This window comes from Piliocolobus tephrosceles, chromosome 4, assembly GCF_002776525.5.
Source record: "Piliocolobus tephrosceles isolate RC106 chromosome 4, ASM277652v3, whole genome shotgun sequence".
Lineage (NCBI taxonomy): Eukaryota > Metazoa > Chordata > Mammalia > Primates > Cercopithecidae > Piliocolobus > Piliocolobus tephrosceles.
Window position 1 is genome coordinate 108,447,382 of NC_045437.1, and position 22,648 is coordinate 108,470,029.

A 22,648-nucleotide genomic window follows, 5' to 3' on the forward strand; every position below is an offset into this window, starting at 1 on the left:
CTTCAACATGTGTATAAGAGGTGAAAGCCCAAGGCTCTATGGTTTTATGATTAATCATCAAAGAAACCTTTCGTCTGTTTGCTACATCTGAGGTTTTTGGTGTCATATTAAGAACAATGTATTATATTAAGATCTGGGATGGATAGCCCTGTATCTTTTTTTCATGTGGGAAAAGAAACAGTATGAACAAAGACTCATTCTCAGCAGATCAATTTAAGGGAAGAGTGTATATAGAGGATCTGGAAATTAATTTCCTGAAAACTGTCCTGAGCATGCAATCTGTGAAAAGCCATCACACACCTTTAGGTACACATATCTGTTTGAAAATTATGAATCTATCATACCTGTATATAAATTAACCTGACCCAATCCAAGATTGTTTATCATGTGATCTCAATCCCTGGAGGAAGATAATCAAAGGATTCTAAAGAGGGCCCAGAGAGGTAGAGTTGGAATTGCAGCAGAGAAGTTTTGAGTAGCATTGAGGAAATTCTGATTCCAGTCTGGTGTTCATCATCCTGCAAGTGTTCCTGCTATCAAACAATGAGTACAAAAGGTGCCCTGGGCCTTTGTTGGTGAAAATAAGTGCAGTACCATCCTCCCCAAACCAGAAGATTAGTGTTGCTAACTGCCATACCAACAGAGGCAAGCAGATGATATAAATCAATCAAGCAGACAGGATATAAGAAAAGAGGTGATGAGAGTTTGATAAGAGAGAGGACGTGCCTCATCCACAGGTGGAGGCAGCTATTCACCTCTAATCCCACTTTTCTACCTGGATTTTCATGTAAAATCACCTGATTTGTAAATGTAGGCAATTAAATCAACATTGTTATACAACACATTGCAAAACAAATCTCCAGGTTATGTCAGCTCAATGGCTGTTAGCCGTCTCCTCCGAAAGGCAACATGGTCATATGTTTGCCTCTGGTGAGAGAACAAAGCAGTCTTGAATCAAAGTCTGGGTCTTCTGAAGTGAGCCCAGCTCTCTCTCCAGTTCTTATAACCCTTCACAAAACATTGCTGGATCCTCACACGAGTTTTTCAAGTTTAAAGTGCAGAGTCAATTATTACTTTAAGCTTTATGGAGGCTGAGGAATTGTCATCAGCAAACCCCACAATCCATAGAGTTGGATGGAACTTTAAACATCATTTATTCCAGTTCCCCTGTTTTTACAGCTTCTCATAACATTCTCTCAATATTAGTATTGGGTCTAATCGAACACGGATTAACCAATGGAGGCTATGCAATCCCAGTATTATAGTTCCTAGACGCTGTCCTCATATGCTGCTTCCAAGGACTGTAAAAAATTTTCAATAGAAAGAAGTAGCTGTGATGCTACTTTCAGCCCTTCTTAGTTCCAGACTCTGACCTATAATTACCCTGAGCTCTTCAACTTCAGATCATGTGCTAATTTAAAAACATGTCCATAAATTCTTTGGTATTCCTCCTTTCAGGAGGTAGAAACTAATTTCCTTCATCCTTGAGTGTGGGCTATACTTAGCGACTTGCTTCTAATGAACAGAATATGACAGATGATGGTGACTTCTGAGAATAGATCATAGCATTTTAGCTTGCTCTCAGCTTTCTCTTGAATTACTTGCTCTTCAGGAAGCCAGAAGTTATGTGGACACTCAAGCAGCACTAGGGAGAAGCTCATGAGTAGAAGAACTGAGGCAACCTGCAAACCGCCATGGACTAACCTGTATCGGGAGCAGATTCTCCAGCCCCACGTAAGTCTTCAGATGATGGTTTTTTTTTTTTTTAGTAAAAAATTTTTAAAAAAAGAAAGGTAATTAAATTGAAGGAGAACTTCCCTTATATGCAGAGGTTAATACTCAAAATGGTGGTGGTATGTCATTTTTAAGAATTTTCCTTCAGAATGAACAAATTCTAACAAACAATCTGGTAAGCAGCTAGAATTTGGTTCTGCCCTAAGGCTCCTTTCTCTTAATAAAAGTTGAGGGTAAATAGGAAACTTAACCAAAATCTGAGATGTGCATTAATTTCAAATTAAGCTCAGTAACCCCCAAATGTAAAAGTCCTTCCTGATGTAACACACATATTAAGACCCAAGATTTCTCAGAGAGAATCTGATGCCCACTCTCCAGAAGCTGAGCTCCCACTGCAGGGGAAATGTTCCCTTTGGCTGTTTTTTCTCTCTCTGCTTTTATCTCAGAGGTCTGTTCCTTGGTCTCTGTTGAGGTGAAACTCCAATGTCATCTGAACCCAACCAGCCAAATAAATAAGCAACTTGTGTACAAGCCAAGTTAAAAAGTTTCACTCCCAGAATGGATGAGGAGAAACCAGAAGACATTTCTCATGCACAGAGAGTACATGAATCCCCTGAACTGCCAGGTTTCAGGGTCACATGAGACCTCTAGAAGGCTCTGCTCACCATCACCTTATCATCTGCTAGGTTCCAGGTATCTGGGTACACATGAATTAAGTCTTAATGACTTTAAATTCTGTCTCAAATTTTTATCCTCTTACAAGTTTAAGATTTTTGTCTGAGGAAAAGTGCAAATAAATAGTCCATGAAGAAGTGAGGTCAGATCTCTTTTGGCAGGGATAAAGAATACCACAGAGTGGGTCTTAATGGCAAGGAGTGAGAAAGAGTAAGTAAGTTCTGAAGTGTATGGGAATGCCTTGGAAGGGAGAAAAAGTGTAGAAATAAAAGGATCTTGGTCTAATTCTCCTTTGTCCTGAGGCAGCTCTGCAAATACCATCTTAATGAGCCACTGCCTAGCCCCTAATCTCATAAAATCCTCAAAAGGGAAAACGCATGAAAGGCAGAGCTGATTCTCTCTCTTTTGATATTTGCCCTTGGGTTTGCTGGCCTGACTTCTGGGGCTCTGGGAACACACGAATTAGCAAGAACCAGAGAAGGCATTCAAAACTAGGCCTCTTCAATGATGAGCCAAATCAGACAGTTACCTTACAGCTTGCATATTTATTGAACAAATACTACTAAAATAGCTAAAATACATTGGGTACTTGTCATGAGTGCATCAGTAAAGATCACATTGTTACAAAAGCCTGCATTTTCAGCAGTACACAACTGCAACTCTACATAAATGCCACAGATGCAGAATACTGTTTTCTTGCTCTATTTACACAGCTGATATACCTATTCTAACGAAGGAGGGAGAGGAGGAATGCACAAGAAACTCAGGCCAATGGGGGAGCAAGAAGAAAACGAAGAAGTGCAGTGCATGCGTCATCGGTGTTTTAACAGTCAGAAGCGAAACAGTTCAGAACAAGGCCTGCCCTGTCAAAAGAAGAGCTAAAAGACAGTTATATAAAAATTAAGGTGGGCTTTCAGACTGGCTAACACAACAACATTCCATGAGTAGATGGTATTTTATTTTTGTTTATCCATTTCGTTGGGAGCAAGGACAAAAATGTAAATCTACACCTTGCTTATCAAAATTGCCAAAAACAGAGTGCTCTGCCTTTTAAAAAAGCATTGTGATTTTGTAAAGACATTGTTTTCCAATTTAATATTTGGAAAAGGTGTCATTTTCATATTCCTACTCAGATGCCAGTGTTTGGGGTTTTTTTCAGGGGAATTTATTTAAAAAGGTTTTGCTCTTTTTTTCCACAAGTATCCTTTCAAACAGAAAGAACCCAAAGAGACACCTCAAAATGCCTGTAAAATTATTGCTTTTCTTTCTCTAAGTCAGGCAGGCGAGGCTACGGAAAGGAAGAGATTTGGTAAGTAAATTACAGTTTTGTGATTGCTCCCGCTACCGTGACTGCATGTCCGTGAGTGCCAGTCAACGAGACAATCGTCTCTCACACTCTGGTAGCATTCGCTCAACCTACAACACTGAGGAAGAAAGCCACACTGAAGACACAAGGAATACAAGTCAATCCAGTCTAGAGAACAACATTCAGGGAAACAGAGTACCAACACCTTCTTAGAACATGGAAATAAAAAATAACTCCATCAGAGCTACCTCGCCAAGGAGCATGTTGAAAGTCCAAAATAGCACCATTCATCAGTGTCTCAGGTCCTGTGGCAGCATCTCGGTCACTTACCACAAGGAAACAATGAGTTTCAAACTACTTCTATACATCAAAAGAGTACATGGATAAAATATAGAGATATACAGACAATTGATGAACATAAACTACTAGGTTTGTTACATCTAAATGAAAAAAAAAAGGGGGGGACTCTCAGCCTCTGCAAGAAGCAGTCGGGAGCTGTGTGAGTGAAAAGGCAGGAGTGGACCGGTTGTGTGAGCGCGGTGGGAGTTTGAGTTGTGGAAGACATTGTTGTAGCGAACCAGGCCTGAAGGCCCACCTGTAAGGGTTGTAAACGTGGATTCACAGTGTGAAATTCTGAGCGTTTTCACTTGAGTCAGAATGATTAAAAACTGGTTTGATGATACCTATTTGTCCACTGTAAATTCTCTAAAGCAAGGCTCAGAGTCCCATAGTTTCTTCTTATACTTGATGATTTACACAGAAAAAAATCCCATATATGATACCATGACCTCATCAATACCCATACACCATATGTAATACAAATGGAGGTGTTGCGATTAAAAAAAGTGGAGGTAACTGATTCTTGGGGAGCGGAGTTCACTGCTGCCCAGTGGAGTCAGGGAGGCAGCGTTTGTCTCATCGTTCTTCTTGCGGTTCACTTCCTTTGGGACAGGAAGTCTTCCCTGCAAAGCAGGCAGACCCACACACAGACACACACACACACACACACACACACACACACATAAAAGACAAAATTAGTCATGCTTCTGAAACCATTTTTTAAAATTTTGCTTTTCCTGCCCAGCCCACATTTTACCCTTGAACTCTTGCCGTTTTGCAAAACAGAGTTTACATATTAAACACAGTTCACCTGAATGTAAATATTAGGTCTGTGAGGAAATAAAGTAATTAAACACTAGCCACCTTTGCTTCAGTAGAATGAAGTGCTTCTGTCATGGCGGTGCCAGCCATGTGTGAGGCAGCATTCGCCAGTGTCAGGTTTCTTGGGACAGTTTCTAGTATCAGATGGGGCCCAACCTTAGACTGGGTGATAGATACTCACAGGAGGGTCAGTCGATAATTGGAAAAAAAAAAAAAAAAAAAAGTCCAGAGGGTGTGATGAAGAAGTGTAATAGTCTATTTTCGAATATGTAATAAAAATATTTAAAAACTTATCCAACTTGCATAAATCTTATCTATGTATGGCTTATTCTACATGCAATTGGTACATGCCAGAAGTGGGTACCAAAGATGGGAAGTGTCTGGGAGAGAAATAACGTGAGGGTGCCCAGACAGCGGAAGTAGGAGAGAGGGGGCTAGTGGGAAACCAAGGCCAGAACTGACTGGGGCTAGTCTAAGTCTCCCCTCACAATCCTGATGAGTAAGGTTGTTGTGTTTCTGACTAGAATAACTCAATCTCAGTGTGACTGCTGATCCGCCGCCATGTGGCTTCCCGGATACACTGCTGCAGCGCCAACCGTGGAGAGGAGCTCTCCATCACAACCAGACAGCAGAAGCACAGCACGGTGAAGCCCACCTGCCCACATGATGCATAATAAAGGTAACAACTTACAACAGATGGATTTTATGCCCGTACAGGTATGAACATAGTGAAGATTTGATGATAGTCTCTCATTTTAGCTGAACTCTGGAGTTTTAATTACTGACATTTTCTTGGAAAAAAATATCCTTTGTGGTTTTAAAAGATGTGTGGGTTTTCTTTTTTTGTTTTTGTTTTTTTGCTCAAGTGACATGTTCTAACAAGACAGTTTTAATAAGCCAATTTGACCAGATGTAAAGTACTTGGATTAAAGTGATCATCTTACTTTGTGACCTATAAATTAACACATCTAAATTTCTTTTTAAGAATTCAGAAGCCAGTAACTTCCAAACAACTTGAAATTGAATAAATATTTTCAGCAACCCAGGGGTGAACTAAATGCAACAGATAATTCAACTTTAAAAAGTCTTACTTACTGTATAATTTTCCGTATTTAAACATCTGGTATGCCTCAATTTTTTGCTTAAAAGTCTCAGACTTTGAGAGCACACAACAGTTTTTGGACATATATAACCATTATGTACTTTAATACTCCAATCTTAGGTTGTGATTTTAGAGGTTGTTTTGGTATCATTAAATACCAATGGGACCAAACCAGAAAATTAAATAAAAATATAATTCACCATTCACACACCCTTAAGAGTCTAGATTAAATTTCCAAAAGCATAATATTGGGTAGTTACTTGCATTTCTGAAAAGAATTTCAATCTTGGAATCTTGGTACACAATCCCAAAATTTAAAAAAAAAAAAGGAAATCCACTGTCATACCAGTGTCTTTAAAATAATGCTGCCAGCCCAACCCCATCTCACCCCACAGCCAACCAGTTACCATGGTTCAGGATAGGACAAACTTAGGTTTTGGACAAATGAAGAGTTCAATGGCTGTTAATTGTCACAGGCAAGAAAAGGAAAACCAAAAGTTGATAAATGTTAACTCAACAATTATACTCTTTACACAGCTTGCCTTAAAACTGCTCCTGTTCAGACTTACTCTGTTCAAAAGTGAATATACAGAACGTTAGTGTATCTCTCTATTTAAATCTTAGTCTCAGTACTAATCTTCTACCTCCATGAAACATACACAACAAAACAAAAGGAAGAACAAAGGATTTGGGAAGAGGCACCTCCAGAAAAAAAGAAAGTGAAGATTATTTCAGATTTGAATTTACCATTTTTACTATTTTTTTCTGTTTCAAGGTGCCAGATAATATACATTTCTTTGTTCACTTTCATGTTCTGAGTGCCTACTATGGCTGGAGTACTCTATTCGATTTTAAGCTTAGAGATTGAAACAGAAACAAAAACAGTCCCTGCCCATCTCACCCTTCATTAACTTGCTGTGTGGAAGACAGGCATACAGACTGGACCCTGACGAGGCAATGGTACTAGGGCCCACAGGGAGGTGTGCTACTGCAGCAACCTGAGGGCCCAGAGCCCAACATGTCCGTGGGGAGAGGTGCTCCTGAGGTGCACAGAGTTCTGTGCATCCTCCTTATGGAGTCCAGGATTTACTAGATTTCAACCCTCTTCTCCCAACTGATTTCAATCCACACACCCTCCCACTATTTAAAAAATAATAAATAATAGGCTTTCTGCCTCCACTAAAGAAATTTTAGGCTTCTGCAACAACTGGAGGAGGCATTTTGAAGATGGGACACAAAGAAGTCTTCTTTCTCCAGATCCAGAAGTCAGGCTTTATAAGAATTTAAGCCAAAAAAAAGTCCATCCATGGAAAAAACAGTTGTTCTATCATCCAGCACATATTTGTGCCAACAGAACTGAGGGACTTGAGTAATTCAAGAGGCTAGGGGTTGGGGGGCAGATGTGTCCAGTGGCTCCCACAGCCCCGCCGTCCTGGAAGTCATGCCAGTTAATGTGCCTCGGGGCGGATCAGCCCTCCCGACAGATGACTACTAGGAAATTAATCCCCAGTTAATAATGTGCTTTGGACCAAGTAAGTCAAGATTATTTTTCCCACAATTATGCAAAGATATGCTTTTCCAGAAGGGAACTTCTGGAAAAAGAACAAATACACTATGCTGAAACTATTATTCACATATTTAGAGAAGAAAGAATTGAAAATAGCAGAAGACCTGAATACCATGATCCACTGTGCCCACCCCTGGGAGCATGTCTTTGTGTAGGACAAGACCTAGCACACCAGGGCTGGCTTTCTAAGAGCAGGGGGAGGCACCACTGAGCTTATCAAGGAATGTGCCTAGTCTTGCCCCTCTGGTTTATGTCACCAGTATCAAAGAGAGGACCTTTGGATGCCTGAATGAGGCAAGAATTAATGCGAAGGCTATACTTTGCTTTGTTTGCACATCTTGCCCTCAGCTGCCTTAAGAGAATTATGCCCTGATCTGGCACAGTGATGAATGTCTACAGTTATACTGCTGCTGCCGCTGGTGTGCTGTTGGTGAGGTGGTGGGGTGTGGGTGTGTTTTAAGGAAAGCGCTACTATTTTAGCTCTCTTCCACTCCAGCTCTACAAATCAGTGCAAGTCTAGTTCAGGCAGGGCCAAACCATTTTGTTCACCTACTTTTCTGCCAGTGATTTCAACCTTGACCTTCAAAAATGCTCTGCAAGATTAAAAGTGATTTAAGATTGTTTTCTTTCAGTGCAAACTGCCAGTTGATACAACCTCTTCAGTTTCTGCTTGCCAGTATAAGATAGGGAATTGTTGAGACTATTGAGTGTAAATAAAATAATTTCTTAAACATTGAAATACAAGTAATAGCTGGGGGAGGCCTCACCATTAGTCAATTATTACACTTATGAAACTTTCAAATAGAAATGTTATTTTCAGTGGATTCTGTTTTTCTTTATTAACTGCAAAATCAGTAAGTCATTTTAAAGTACACTCTTCCTGCTTGAGGTCAAATAAGTATTTACCCTAAGAGGCAAAGTTCAGTATCTACAGTAAAAACTGGTAAGTAGTTGTTGTTTCAGAAATTATGCTAAAATCTAAAATAGAAATTTTACAAATTTTGAGGCAGAGAACTGCCATACCTAAGATGTCAGAACAATGAAACCATGTTTATAAAAAATGGTTTTTAGGCTTAAAAATTAGAAGAAAGACATGGAACAGTTTTTTGTCTTCCCTTTTGCTTCATGGATAATCTTATCAGACCTTCAGACTTCATTAGCAGGCAATTATGTCATCATCTTACACTTTTAAGAAATCTTTTAGTTTGATCATTGTATTTGAGTTTGTCTAACCAGGAATGGAACAGATTTAAAACCTGTAAATTGTACATTTGGTAAACTAATTCCATGTTTTAAATGAACATTTTTTATTTATGAAGAAAGGAAGATAATGTGAACTTTAAGTCAGAGGACTTTATGATATTTTTTAAAAGTACATTATTTCCAAGGTCATCATAGTATCAGATTGATGGATTCTTATAGCAGCCTATAATGGGTATTAAAATGAAAAGGCTCTGATATTTTAAAACAATTATTTCAACATTGAAAATAGTGTTAACAAAATGGCATCTAGGGATCTTACCTTAGGAAGCCTTCCCTCCATGTTCTTGTTTGGAAATGGTTCTTGACTGACCCAGACAAAGAGTTCTGGGTAACAAACCTATAGAGACACAAAAGCATACACATTCAGATTAAAAACAGGATCCACTCTGAAACTACATGGGATAACCTTAATGAGCTCAATTCTCCTCAATGGTCACTTATTCCCAACTGCACCTTAGAGCACTGGGGAAACCATTAACTCTTTCAAACTCTTAGTGTGCTTCTGAACACACACTGCACTCAGGAGAGTTTCAGCTCAATGTCTGCCAAGATTAAGTCCAATAAATCAGAGATATCAATCAATGTTATTTCTAGCAGGCAAAGTAGCAGCTTAATGGTATGTCTGGCTGAGTGCACTAAGTCACCAGGGAGGTCTAACTTTCAAAGGATTCTATGATAAGTATCCTTGCAAAACTCCATCAAACACTGTTAAGGGTTATTCTGATCATTTATTAGAAGGCCAAAGATTATGAACAAAATAAAAGAGGAAAGAAAGCAGCAGCCCAGATTCTCTCCAAGTCCATGTGGCCAGTGACAACACATTCTGCCCAGCTGCCTGAAACAGCCAAGTGTCTGAGGGAGGGGCGGGAGATAGGTGTCATCACCATGAATGATTCAGAGAATACTAGTTGATGAATTCGGTGGTGGGAGGGGGTGGAGCGAGGGAGTGGAACTGAGTAACTCTTCTTTAAATATACAAAGGATGATTAGCATAAGGTTGCGGACCAGCTGTTCTCCATCTTCAGTAATGACAGGAGAGGGGAAAGGACTTAAAATTACAACTAAGATTTGGGTCAGCTCTGAGGAAGAACTCAGCATAAGAATTGTTAAATTACTAAAAGAAATTAGAGAAAAACTGTGAAATCTTCTTTACAAAATTTAGAAACAGAATCCAGCAACCATCTTTCAGAGCTAATTCACATTTAATATAGTCCTGATTGAAAGCAGAGTGAAATTAGGTAAGATTCCCTCCAGATCTGATTCTCCACATTCTGCAATAAATAAGCTTCACATTTAATAAGCAACAATTAAGAGTCACACCTCATTAACAGATTAACAAACAGACTTAGATGTCTGTTTAGATTTTGGTTTTGGAAGCCCTAATTGAGGTAACCTAATTATTGAGTTGACTGTAATACTTGGTATACCCCAATCAATCCATTTTGTCAGGAGATCTAGGGTAGGACATATGGATGGTTAACAGTGTTCACTCTTCGGAATAATTGAACAGTAACTATCTTTGATCTACACCAGTGACATTTAGAGCACATCCTAGCTTACAAAGCAATTCTGCATACATTACTTAATTTGTCCTGATGATAAGCCTATAATATTGGTCTTATCATTAAACAAATGAAGACATTGAAACTCAAAAAGGTCAACGACTTGCCCAAAGTCACACAGGCAGTGTAGGGTAGGACTGAAACTCACACTAGGTTTCCAGATTCTAAACTTCAGTTCCTTCCACTATCCTGCTGCCCTCACATTATCCCAGAATGCAAATCGCCTGCCACCACTCCCTCAAAATTACACCAGTCCACAGCCACCACCCACGTTTGGGTCTTAAAGAGAGCTCATTCTGCAAGAGCTGGAACTATTTTCTTTTTGGACTGGGTCTAGTTTTCTGAGCCATGTGGTTCCCCCCACCCCAACCACCTTACTTTTCCACATATTTCCTCTCCTCTGCCCAGCTCCTTCAGAAAGTATTCCACCATCTGCCTTGTTTGGGACAAGCAGCCACTTCTGACATTTCCTTTATCCAGGAATGGGTGAAGAAAACAAAATAATCTCAAATACACAAGCTTTTTTCAAGACTTATAACCAAGTCACAGCACACAAAAGCCCAGTTTCGGCTTAACTTGAGGGGACCCTAAGTTTGAATCTACTGTTAAATTCACTTCATATAAATGGATATAAAGTGATTACATTTCTATATTGCCACTTTAAAAATCATATTTTAAGCACAGTCTTAAAATATTAGTGAGAAATTAAGTTACACTGGAAACCAAAAATGTTGATAAAAATACATGTAAAAACTTTGTCGGCATAGGAAGCAATGAAAAGCAAGGTCAGGTAAGTATTGTCATTCCTGTGTTCTTGTGCTTTTCTGGGATATTCCATTTTAACGAAATGACACTGCTTTAACATTTAACTTCTAAGCGTCAATACTAAAAGCACCCAAGTCTAATTTGTAGGGGAAAAATAGCTTGCCTTTCAGAAATTATTACACCTATTTTAACAATCTGTTGTTCCAAGAACTGTCCATTTGCTTAATAAATTAAAAAAAAAAAAAAAAAAAAAGCCAACAACTTTTGCCAAAGAACTTGGGAACATGAATGTCCAACAGCAAAACACACATGACTAAGGAAACTTTCTCCCTCACTTCATATCTGTTACATTGACCAAGGCATTTTTTTTTTTACTATTAGGCATTTTTAGCACATCAGGCATTTTTTAGTATTTGAATCATAATCATTGTATACTTTTAGAAAAATGAACGTTGCTTTGGCCTTGTGGTAGTCTTCCAATCTGCTTCAAAGTCAGAACCTTAAGCCAAAAATGGCAGGGACAGGAGTCTCAGTTACACTCTTAAAACCTGCTTGGCTGGTGTCTAAGAACTCAGCATATGCCTAGACACAGTATCTAAAGGAGATATTTAAACTTTTCATTTTTTTTAAGCACAGTAGTTTTGAGAAACAGTCGTAAATTACTGGAAACAAATACGATCTATCTGCATTACAACATTGTTCTTTCTTATACCTGCAGTATTTTCAGACTCTAAAGTGAAGAGCTTAAGAGAAAAGATCTATTGACAATCACTAATTACCTTTGCTCTCAAATGATTCAGACCTGACCTTTGGTATTCCACAAGGGCCTCAACTTCCATTCCTTTCCCAGAGCTGGATATGGAGAATGGGTGTCCAAACAACAGCCATTTGTCTTTCTGTCAAAAGCTGTCTCGGTTTAAATGTACTGTATTTTCTCTGCCGCTTCTTCTCATCGGAACATATTCTAGTCTACTCACCAGGTTCTACTTCTGGCAGTCAGAAATAGTGCCACTTTTCAACTTCATGTCTCTTACCAACCTTTGTGCATTTATGCCGCAAGAGTTCATGAAATAGCTGCAAAGTGCTGGACACTGTTAGGTTCTGGGGATTGCAAGAGAAATAGAGTTCCTGCCTTCTATATGCTCAAGTCTGGGGGTGAGGAAGGTACAGCAGGGGTGATCAATCCACAAAAATCTACTTTTAAAAATGTGTGTTATGGGCTGACTTGTATCACCTCAAAATTCATATGGGGAAGTCCTAACCACCAATACCTCAGAATGTGATTGTATTTGGAAACAGGATCTTTATAGAGGCAATTAAGTTAAAATGAGGACATCAGGGTGGGCCCTAATCTGAAGTGACCCATGCATGTTGTTCTAAGAAGAGATTAGGACACAGACACACAGAGGAAAGACCGTATGAAGACACAGGGAAAAAGACAGCCATCTACAAGCCAAGGAGGGAGGCCTCAGAAGAAACCAACTCTGCCAACATCTTGATCTCAGACTTGGAGCCTCCAGACTGTTAGAAAATAAATTTCTGTTGTTGAAGCTGCCCAGTCTGTGGCACTTCGTTATGGCAGCCCTCACAAACTAAACACAATGTGCTTTTTAAGGGCAACAACAACAAAAATAAATACATAGGTTATGTCAAATGTAATAGCTGCTGGAACATGTATCAACAGACTAAACAACAAACAAAACCAACATTTAGCGTAATATCCAGTAGTGCTGTCAACAAAGGAAATGGGGGTGGCAGTGAGTGCATCTGGGAGGGCATTTGATGGCTGTCAGAATCAGCCAAGGAAGATGGAAGGGTGAGGGATAAGTGCATAATGAACTCCGTGCAGGCAGGTGGCCCTGTGGCCAGGAGGTCTCCCTGCAGCTCCCAGGGGCCACAACAGTAACAAGACCCACATGAACCCATGAGTTTCCTAACTAGTTCAGAATATTAGGAAGTGACAATGACCCTATGACTGAAGCTTTTGAGCGCTGATAATATGAGGATCAGAAAACTGGTAAGCTGATCCATCTTTCTAGAGTCCATCTGTGCTTGCTCAACTGTAAAGTTGCCCCTTCTTCTTGGTGCTCATCAACTGACACTCCAAACATGGGCACGTGGCTGATACTGCATTCCATTCATTCATTGTCTGAATTCAAGTTTGTGTTTTTCATGAAGACCAATTAACTTTCTTGTTGACACTTCATTGAATTCTCTATTGTCGTTTCGGTGGTTTGCATCTCGAAAATTTAAGCGTTCTGGGTATGGGAATACCTCAAAACTGTTGTTTTATTAAACAAACCAAAGTTTGCATTAATCTTCACAAAAAGTATGTCTTCTTTTAAAACTGGTTTTTCCATGTATACAATAAACAATTGTTTTTGCCCAAATAAAATCCTCAAAACCCTCTAGAATACTATTCTTCCAGAAGTCAATTAGAACATCAGAAAAGCAAATCGTACCTTCAACAGTTGAGAAAACAAAATGCTAGTTTAAAAAAAAAAAAAGGTAGGGGGAAGGAAAATTTTGTTACTTTAATTTGAAGAACATGCAACGGTTTTGTTTGAATTCTGGGAAAGTTTGAGTGTTTACACTTGTCACTGAATACATTGGTTAATGCATCTTTTTCTGCAATGCTATATTTATCTCACTGACAATTAGGCTGAAAAACAACGGAACGTCATAAAGAACCACAGTGGTTTAAAATACACTAATCATGACGTGTATTTAGATATCCTTGAGCAATTCTTAGAAAAAACCAATTTTATGCTTTCGAGTATAATTAATATACTTAAACCCACTATATATTTAAATATTACTTACAGCGAAATGTGCTATTTCTTACTTATTCTCTTAAATGTATTGATAGGTAAGTTACAATACTCTATCACAGCATACAAACTGGAAATCAAATACTCAGGGTTTTGTCCCTCATTTCCTTCCTTCCTTCCTCCCTTCCTTCTTTCCTTCCTTTCTTTTGAGGCTTGTTTTACTCTTTGGACAGTGCATCATGAAAAATAACTGCATTTTTTAAAGTCTATAAAGTAATTAGCTTACCAGTGATTATTGCTTAGCATAAACTATTATTAATAGCAGACAACTAGTGCTCCAAATTAGAAAAATAAAAAGTAGGAAAAATCAGAGACCAGTCCTCCAAGGTCCTACAAAATATGCAAACTAGATTATTGCTTAAATTATTTTTCAAACACTTTTTAAGCTTTTCATTTTCAAAATCTGCTATTTATTTTTCAATGGCATGGTCCACATACAGAATCAATCTAAAAGTTCTCTGACATGTTTCCTATCACTTCTACTACACTGCAGGTAAAATTTGAATCATATCTACTTATTACCTGTTTCTAAGTTTGTATTTTCCTCTGTTCATTTACTGTCTTTATCAATATTTCTTTGGGGGAGACTGTTCTATGAGAATGATACTTAAAGGCAGGGTTATATCTTTTTGCAGAGGCTAAATACACGACACACATAAATGCTACTTACTTCATTAGTTAACATACATTTTCAGAAGTCTGCCATGAAGATATGTTGCATGGTTTGGTTGTTAAGGACCATAACTGTAATATTATTCTTTATCCTTGATGGGGTCCTATAGGGTTAAAGAATGCACACACGGGTCCTGTATAACTTAACAGGATGGGTATCTATCTCCTGCAAGTAGGAAAGCCAACTAGGGCAACAGGAGTCCAACCTGCATAATCAATCCTTTCTGCAGCAAAGGGGTATATTTCATAATCTTCCTGCCAATTAAATAGTATGTGTCTGTATGTGTACATGTTTTATTCTGCCTAATTGGTCAGGAGGTTGTGAAACCTAGTACTGTAATTCAAGGAGAATTCATGTGCATATACATACACTTCCTTTCTGCAAAAACCCTTTGAAGTGGTGCTATAAAGAATCTCCCTCAAAAGCCACTCTGCTCCCAGGTGTTACTGGTCATATGAGAGGGCCAAATGTAAACTGAAACCATAAATGAACTACAAGGACCATTTTCTCTCAACAACATTACATCAAAGATTTGATGGTGCCAAAAGATGATGCACTGTGCTGTCTCTCTAGAGATGTAGTCTTAGAAATCTGCCTAACCTTGTGAATGCTGCTTGAAGAAGAAGCACACAGCGGGGGAAACACGTTGCCACTGGAAGACAAAAAGATAAACCTGTAGAACACCGGGCCCTTCAAATGATGTATGTAACCTCTGCACATTCTGGAAAGCAGAATAAAAGTGTTGGGGCTTAGGTTGGCAAGTATTCTGGCTTGGGAGCTAAATGAAACATGCACTGACCTAATTTAAACACACACACACACAGACACATATATACACTGGAGCTGGCTGTGGTAACAATGGGTAATTACAGAGTATGCATTATGAACACCCAACTACTGCACTCTATAGTCATAAATGCCCTCCTGCTAGAAAGGAAAGGCAGGCCTTTGTGGCTCCTGCTGACACTTCTTGAGTTTCATTGCCTGCTAAGTCCTTAACATGCACAAATAGAGGTTGGGGGAGGCAACGTGTTTCAATAAAGGAAGACAATGATGGCTCACTAATTGGTCAAACCCAATGGCATTAGCTTCGCTTCGGGTGCATATTCCCACTACGGGCACAGAAAATGTTCATGTTTTATTGATATTATGCCACAGATTATGTTACTGTCCAACATTACATGTCAGGAAGGCAAAAGATTTACAATTCTTGATTTTGTGAGTTGGGGTGTCTGAAACAAGCTTTGCAGACTTTAATAGTGGAATTCTCTAAATTCACTCTGCTCATTGTGAAGCCATCTTGAGAGGCCACTGATGAATATGTGGGAACCTGACAGCTGTGGAATTTTATTTCTAGACTTTAACTAGGCAGAGAAGGGAAAAGGAAATCTCCTTGCTGGCAACAAAATGAAAAGTGTTTACATGTGAAATTAATCGTCAGCACAAAGAGCTTTCACAGTCACTCTGTTCCACAATGTAATATTCTGCTTGTTTGGCTGCTGAATCTTTTAAAATTTTATTTCTAAGAATAATAGCAAAGACTTTCAAGGGGGGCAAAAAATCAAGTCAGGAGCCAGCCACAAAGGTTAACAGAATTACCCGACTTTTCTTTTTCACCACTACTTAAAACCATTCATTACGTGAGTTTTCTGGGCTTTGAGGGGACGTGGTTCAAGGCCAGGTGCAGCAACGGCCAGCTAATTCAAGCATAGTGAACACGGAGGTCAGCTGCAAACATTTATGTTGTGCAACGTCGTGTTCCTCTCATTCCAGCCCCATTCCTTTCCAATAAGAGCACATTTAGCACAAAGCAATCCACCTAAAGACTCCATAAATCCAAAAAAGGGAGTCACTGATCGAGGAATTCTCAGATTTCTGCCAAGGCACCCTCCCTTGGACTGGAGGTCAGCCTGGTACAGTAATCAGAGCCAAACTGTGGACTGGACTCAAGGAATTAAGTTCAGCACTTCAAATCTTGACTTTTAATGGGCACTTTTTCTTTTCAGCAATGAAGAGAAAACAAAGTGCAAATGGCTGGTAACAGCCCAAAGTAAACCAGGAGAAAAAGTAAAAGAATAAAGCTTGGATACAAATCTTATAATACCTAAGAAGCGTCTTTCCAAACAATGTGAAAAAAATAAAGCAACCTTTTTAAAACTTGGTTTGAGATTACGCAGTTGTGAGTGAACAATAAGAAAACAAAGGCCACAATACAAGATAGTTCCTCTCTTTAGCTAAGAAAAAAAAAAATCAGCCTTTGTTAGCTTGCAGCAAAAAGGCCCCTCAGGCATTTAAGCACAGCATAAGCTTTTCTTTGCCCCCGTGACCTCAAGAAATATGTTAATTCAAGAAATATGTTAATAAAATCTTTTACCTCCCTGGAGTGGAACCAGAATAAATATTTACTTAACACATCTTGAGTTCTAAGTCTGGACCACCTTATTCCATTATATAAATTGGTTTTAATTTGTAACCAAGAAATCAGGACTATGACATCTTGTGATGTTTCTCCTACTTTTAAGATATATTAAGAATTAAGAAAGAAAGAAAAATTTGAATCCTAATTCTGTATTTTGCCCCAGCACACCAAACTGCACTTGTGAATTTTAGAACGATATTATTCACCACAATTGAGAGTAAAAGCTGTTGATATGCTTTCTAATACTAGACATCTGGAGTAACAGTGCTTTTTCCAAGCACATTCCAAGGTTAATAGGAAACATCTACACTTGCTTTTATTAGCTGGTTTGAATAATTTTTAAGTATGCTATGCCGAGTTTCACCTTCAAGTAACTATATGAAGTTAAATTTCCAGTCCCCAAGAATGCTATTTTTTTCTTTCCTTCTGTCCAAAAATTACTGTGCTATCCATTAAAATCTCATGAAAATTTTCCCCCAACAACATGAAAGAATAATTGTTCAAAAACACGATTTCTTTTGTTAAAGCCTTCAGTGAAGGGCTGATAGTTATTTATTTAGACGTAGAACTTTGGATTTTTCTTGGTCTGGGTGGATGAGATAGCTAGTTGCTTTGAAGAGTCTGAAGATATTTCAAAGCATTCCTCTTGCTGACATGTGCAAGACAGAGCTTTCCAGAAAGTCTGCATTTTCTCCCGAAGTGCTCATTCCAAAAGAAATTATTCACTCTTTCCATCAATGTACCCTCTTCTACTGGTAACTGCAAACCCTTCAGTATTCAGCTAAAGTTATTTCACAGTTCAGTGCTTGTCTCGCACTGTCCTGGTCATTTAAAAACCGGTATCTCTTCAATAGCAAATAGCATCATAACAGATCACTAAATTTGGAGGGAAAGTGGTTTCTATTGCAGAAGAATGTAATTAAAATTGGTGTAAATCACCGGGTACAGAATTCTTATCTGGTAAGAATTCTGACTTTTTTTGAAAGAAGAAAAAATATATCCAGATCTGTATCAACATGCTATTTAAATGCTCAGGACAAAAAGAGGCCACTAAGAGGCTTCCAAGAAAACTGTCAGAAAACTAAAAGTACAAGAGGACTAGAATGGATATGCTTAGAATGGATATGCCCCTGCACATCACCTGGGTTTTCAACCCCTCCGGGTGGAGCCAAGTCTGATTAAGTAGAGGGCTTCTCTCTGATGAGGGATTCGGTCAGGCAGCACCATGTGAGGCAGAGAAGACTGAAGGGAGGCGCTCCCAACCTAAACAGATGTGTTTCAGGGCTAGTTGTCACCAAAGAGACACAGGCTTCAAGAGTTGTGAAAATACCTGCAAAAAGAATGCCAAACTAGAGGCTTAAGTTCCCTAGTAAAAGAATCATCGGTAGTTTAATATGAAAAAGGTAGCAGTGGAAGCTCAGGCCTTCTTTCCAAATTCTGACTCTATTCTACAACAAAAGACCTCAACCACATATTTTTCCCCTCAGTCTTTCTTCCATTGTAAACCAAACACCACAACTATACTTCTCCAAAAGAAGGGAACTATGAGCAACAAACAGGAGTAGTCGGAACCCACAGAGGCAGAGCATGTAAATTTGGGAACCCACAGTTTTCTGTAGAAATGCATAATACAGTCCACTATAATGTTTTGTTAACTTTAGGCATGTTTTCCATTTTCCAGGTGCACTCTTTTAATCTTCACAATGTTACCGCATATATAAACCAATATATATATAAAGCACCGGCAACAGGATCGGGCACATAAGCAGATCTGTGTTAGCTTCCATTATCATCATCGTCACCATTTTACAGATGAGAATACTGAGGGAGAATAGTCAGGGAACCTGCCCAAGGTCTCCAGTGTTCACGTGTTGCTACAGTTGTGGAGGAAAGACCAGTCTTAGAGTAACAACTTTGACTTGGCTACATTAAGACTTTGGATCTAATTAAACCCAAGCAAAGTAGGAATCAGTTTTTTTTCTTTTTTCAATGTTCCCTGGAAGGAAATGTCCAGCACAACATAAATATGTAGCATCATTGCAGCTAATAACAGAACGCATTTGCTGAGAAACCAAGTTGTTTTATATGACCCCCAAATGAACTCTCAAACAGTTTCTTCTTAGATGGCTACCAATGGAAAATCTAATTCAGTATAGAATTCTTGACTGTCTACACTGGCACAATCAATTCATTCTTTCATCAAATGCATTTGAAATCCTGTTCACTGTAACTTTGCTTTTTAAAATGTTAACTCAATTTAAAAACAAACTAATTAGTTAAAAACTATTTTATCAATGATCTGCAGACACACAAACCATATACTGCATAAAAATATGAAGTATTTTTCTTCCTTTCAATTGAGAAGAAAATAAACACTTATCAGACAAGAGAGACAGGTTAAATTCAGAAAGAAAAATAAATGTAACCAGACTCCACTTGGAAACCTTTAATTAATGTATTAGAAATCCAGACAGTTCTAAAGATGGACAAATGGAAAGATGGAGATGGGGCAACAACTAATTATTAACATCCTAAAGGTATCAAATAGCAAATAATTAGATATGCTGTATTTGATCCTCATATTGCAGGTAGAGTACTCTATTCAATCACAGTCAAAGATGTGGTGACCCTCGGACTTCATCTACACAACATAATAGCTGATCAATTTAGTAAAAATTCACAATGATTATCAGATGAATTGTTTCTATGATGCAAAGAACAAATTTAATTGTATTTCTGATTGAATTGATTGTGCCAGTGTAGACAGGCAAGCCTCATATAATAAAGTTCAAAAAGTGGTTCTCATTTTTTTTAAAAAAAGGAAAAATAGGCTTAATAAAGATTAAATGAAAAGATGTGGAGACTTGTCTCCCAGACTTTGATAACAAGATCAGAACAATTTATGATTCTATTATCAAGAAGTGAGAAAAATATGCAAGGCCAGGGCATTTCATGACATATAATTAGACTCAAGACTCCACAGGGCAGTAAGAAATGGAGACTCAGTTCTGGTCCACAGCATCCAGGTTTTGGAAAAGCTAAATCTAAATAATAAAGGACTAAAATTGTGAAGATAAGGGCTCAGAGATATGGACAGAATTTCTGATCCTATATTAACTAAATTGGCTAGGTATATAATCTGAATTATCTGGTCAATTAATAAAGAAATATTTACTAAGTATTTTCTGCAGGCATTGAATATTTCGTAGGCAGTTTTTAATCCTATACAATTAGCATCTTGTGAAAAAGTAAGTCCCATTAGTTTGGGCTGGAAATACCAAAGTAGCAAAGAAAATAAATTTTTTTTTTTTCCAAAAAGATTTTTTCTTTTTTTTTTTTTCGCTCTGTCGCCCAGGCTGAAGTGCAGTGGCCAGATCTCAGCTCACTGCAAGCTCCGCCTCCCAGGTTTAAGGCCATTCTCCTGCCTCAGCCTCCCGAGTGGCTGGGACTACAGGCGCCCCCACGTCGCCCGGCTAGTTTTTGTAGTTTTTAGTAGAGACGGGGTTTCACCGTGTTAGCCAGGATAGTCTCAATCTCCTGACCTCGTGATCTGCAAATCCCGGGAAGTCTATTCAGGAAAGGAGTGGGCTAGTTAATATGATGTATCTATTCAAATTCTAATTCTGTTAACACCACAACTGGAATTCCGATATTGCATGCTTTTAAACAGTGGGTACATTCCCTGAACAGCATTCATTCTTTAAGCTAGTATTAACTGAGTTTCTCCAATGCAGAAGGCACTAGGTTAAGTGTTCAGCCATGTGCTGCCTAACCCACAGGACACACTGATCTACTGACACTCAACAACATCTGTCAAATGAGCACAAGAACAGACTTTGACATCATGGTCCCAATGAGCCTTTTGGGTGGCTTTCACTAGGATGACTGAGTGGGAGGCATGAAACAGTACTTCGTGGAGGAAACAGTTAATATCAAACCCTTACTTGGGTCATGTTTATAAGCACCTTAGTCAACAAGTTTTATCCATATAAATACTGACTAGCTTTCCCTTGATGCTCTGAAAGTTGGCTGGCAAAGCAGTATCTTCTCCTAATTTCTACTCTTTCCTGTCCAAGAATAAATTCTATATCAGACACCAACTTTATCCAATAAAAGTGTCCTCAAAATGCCTGGACCCATTTTAAACAAAACAACTTTTGTAGATTTCTCCTTGTTCGGCCACTGGACTGTAGTACTTTTCCCTGCTGGAATTGTATCAAACTCAATTCAGCAGGAAGGCTGTTACCTGCCCCAGTAATCAAAGGACATGGTGTGTGATGGTGATCTGAGTAAGAGCTGGGATGGAGGAGAGAAGAGCTGGAGCTGGCAGCCACAGCAAAACTTCTGTGCACATTATGAGTCTCCCTGTTCTTTTAATTACCTATTGGTGAGTCTTTGGCTCGGCATTTTTATTGGCAACAACTACTTGGCGATTCCCCCTTCCTTTCCAATCAATGGCTCTGGTTCCCAAATTTCAGTGAAAAGGGGCAAACAGACCTTCCTTTCATGCCACATTCTCTCTTTACTCCTTCTCCTTCTTGAATATGTTATATTTGTATTTTGCTCCATGAAAATGAGGAACATTGAACCAAGCAGTCTAAAATCGGAGATTTTAAAATATCTTCAGCTAGATTATCATAACACTTTCAAGGCAAAAAGCTTGGATTAGGAACCATTCTAAGGTAGTAATGGGCAACAATTTTACTTTAAAAGATTTCATTACCCTGTGAAACCAGGGCAGATTTGCTCTACTGTCATGACTGCCTCAGTCAGATTACTGGGACAAACTGGGCTGCCCGCTGGAAAAGCACCATTAATACCCTCATGCATAATGGCGCCCCACAGCCAATATTCTGGATAAGATGTGTGGCACTACTCTAAAGTGAGATTCCTCTTTCAGCAGACCATACCAATCTAGCTTTCTGGACTCTCAGGACCTCCTCTGCCTAAAGGAGTGCAAAAGAAAGGAACACAGAATTTAGGAGTTGTTTTTGTAGTGTGCTTAGATCTCACTTAACTCTTCCTCCTTACTTCCCAAACATTTGAGCCTTCTAAAATGTTCAGTGAGAGGCTCTTTTCGGTAGGAAATTGTTCATCAGTGTATGTTCATTTCATTTCCTGGACTGCCTTATAACTGAGCTATCACAGCAGTGCAGTGTCTGGCCATAACTCATTGTAGACACCAAAGTGGGCCACCTGGTCCTGCCCAGAAATAGCAGATCGTCATGTATCCATGACCACTGACTCATTCATTTATTCCACAGACAGTTGTTGATCACTGAGGATGTGCCAGATCCTAGTTAGGTATGGGAGCACAGATCAGACTGGTTCATGGTGTAGGATCTACTCCAAGGTCTCATTAGGAAATGTCAGTGAAAGTTCGAGTTTCCTTTCACTTTGTAGAAAGAGAACACCAATTTCTCTATGATTTCGTTACTGAGAGTTCTCTCTCAGTAATGAAACGTCTCTACATCTGAATTCACCATCCCACTGATAGAGGAAATGGAAAAAAAAGAGGCATCACAGTCTCAACTGCTACCAAAAAGGGAAAGGTGTTGCTCAGTTACTAAGTGGTCAATATTCTTGTATC

General features: G+C 38.9%; 1 protein-coding gene across 3 annotated transcripts in view; it reads right to left on the reverse strand.

Moving 5' to 3' along the window:
- Positions 1-2,934: 2,934 nt before the first annotated feature.
- The window catches only part of NREP (neuronal regeneration related protein), a 28,635-nt gene continuing 8,921 nt past the window's right edge, over positions 2,935-22,648 (reverse strand). For all 3 annotated transcript variants that reach the window (XM_031935442.1, XM_031935443.1, XM_031935441.1), the window contains 2 exons: positions 9,068-9,145; positions 2,935-4,677 (listed from right to left, as the gene is read on the reverse strand). In XM_031935442.1, the coding sequence (XP_031791302.1) occupies positions 4,552-4,677; positions 9,068-9,145 (204 nt within the window). In that variant the 3' untranslated portion in view covers positions 2,935-4,551. The remainder of the gene's footprint in view (positions 4,678-9,067; positions 9,146-22,648) is intronic.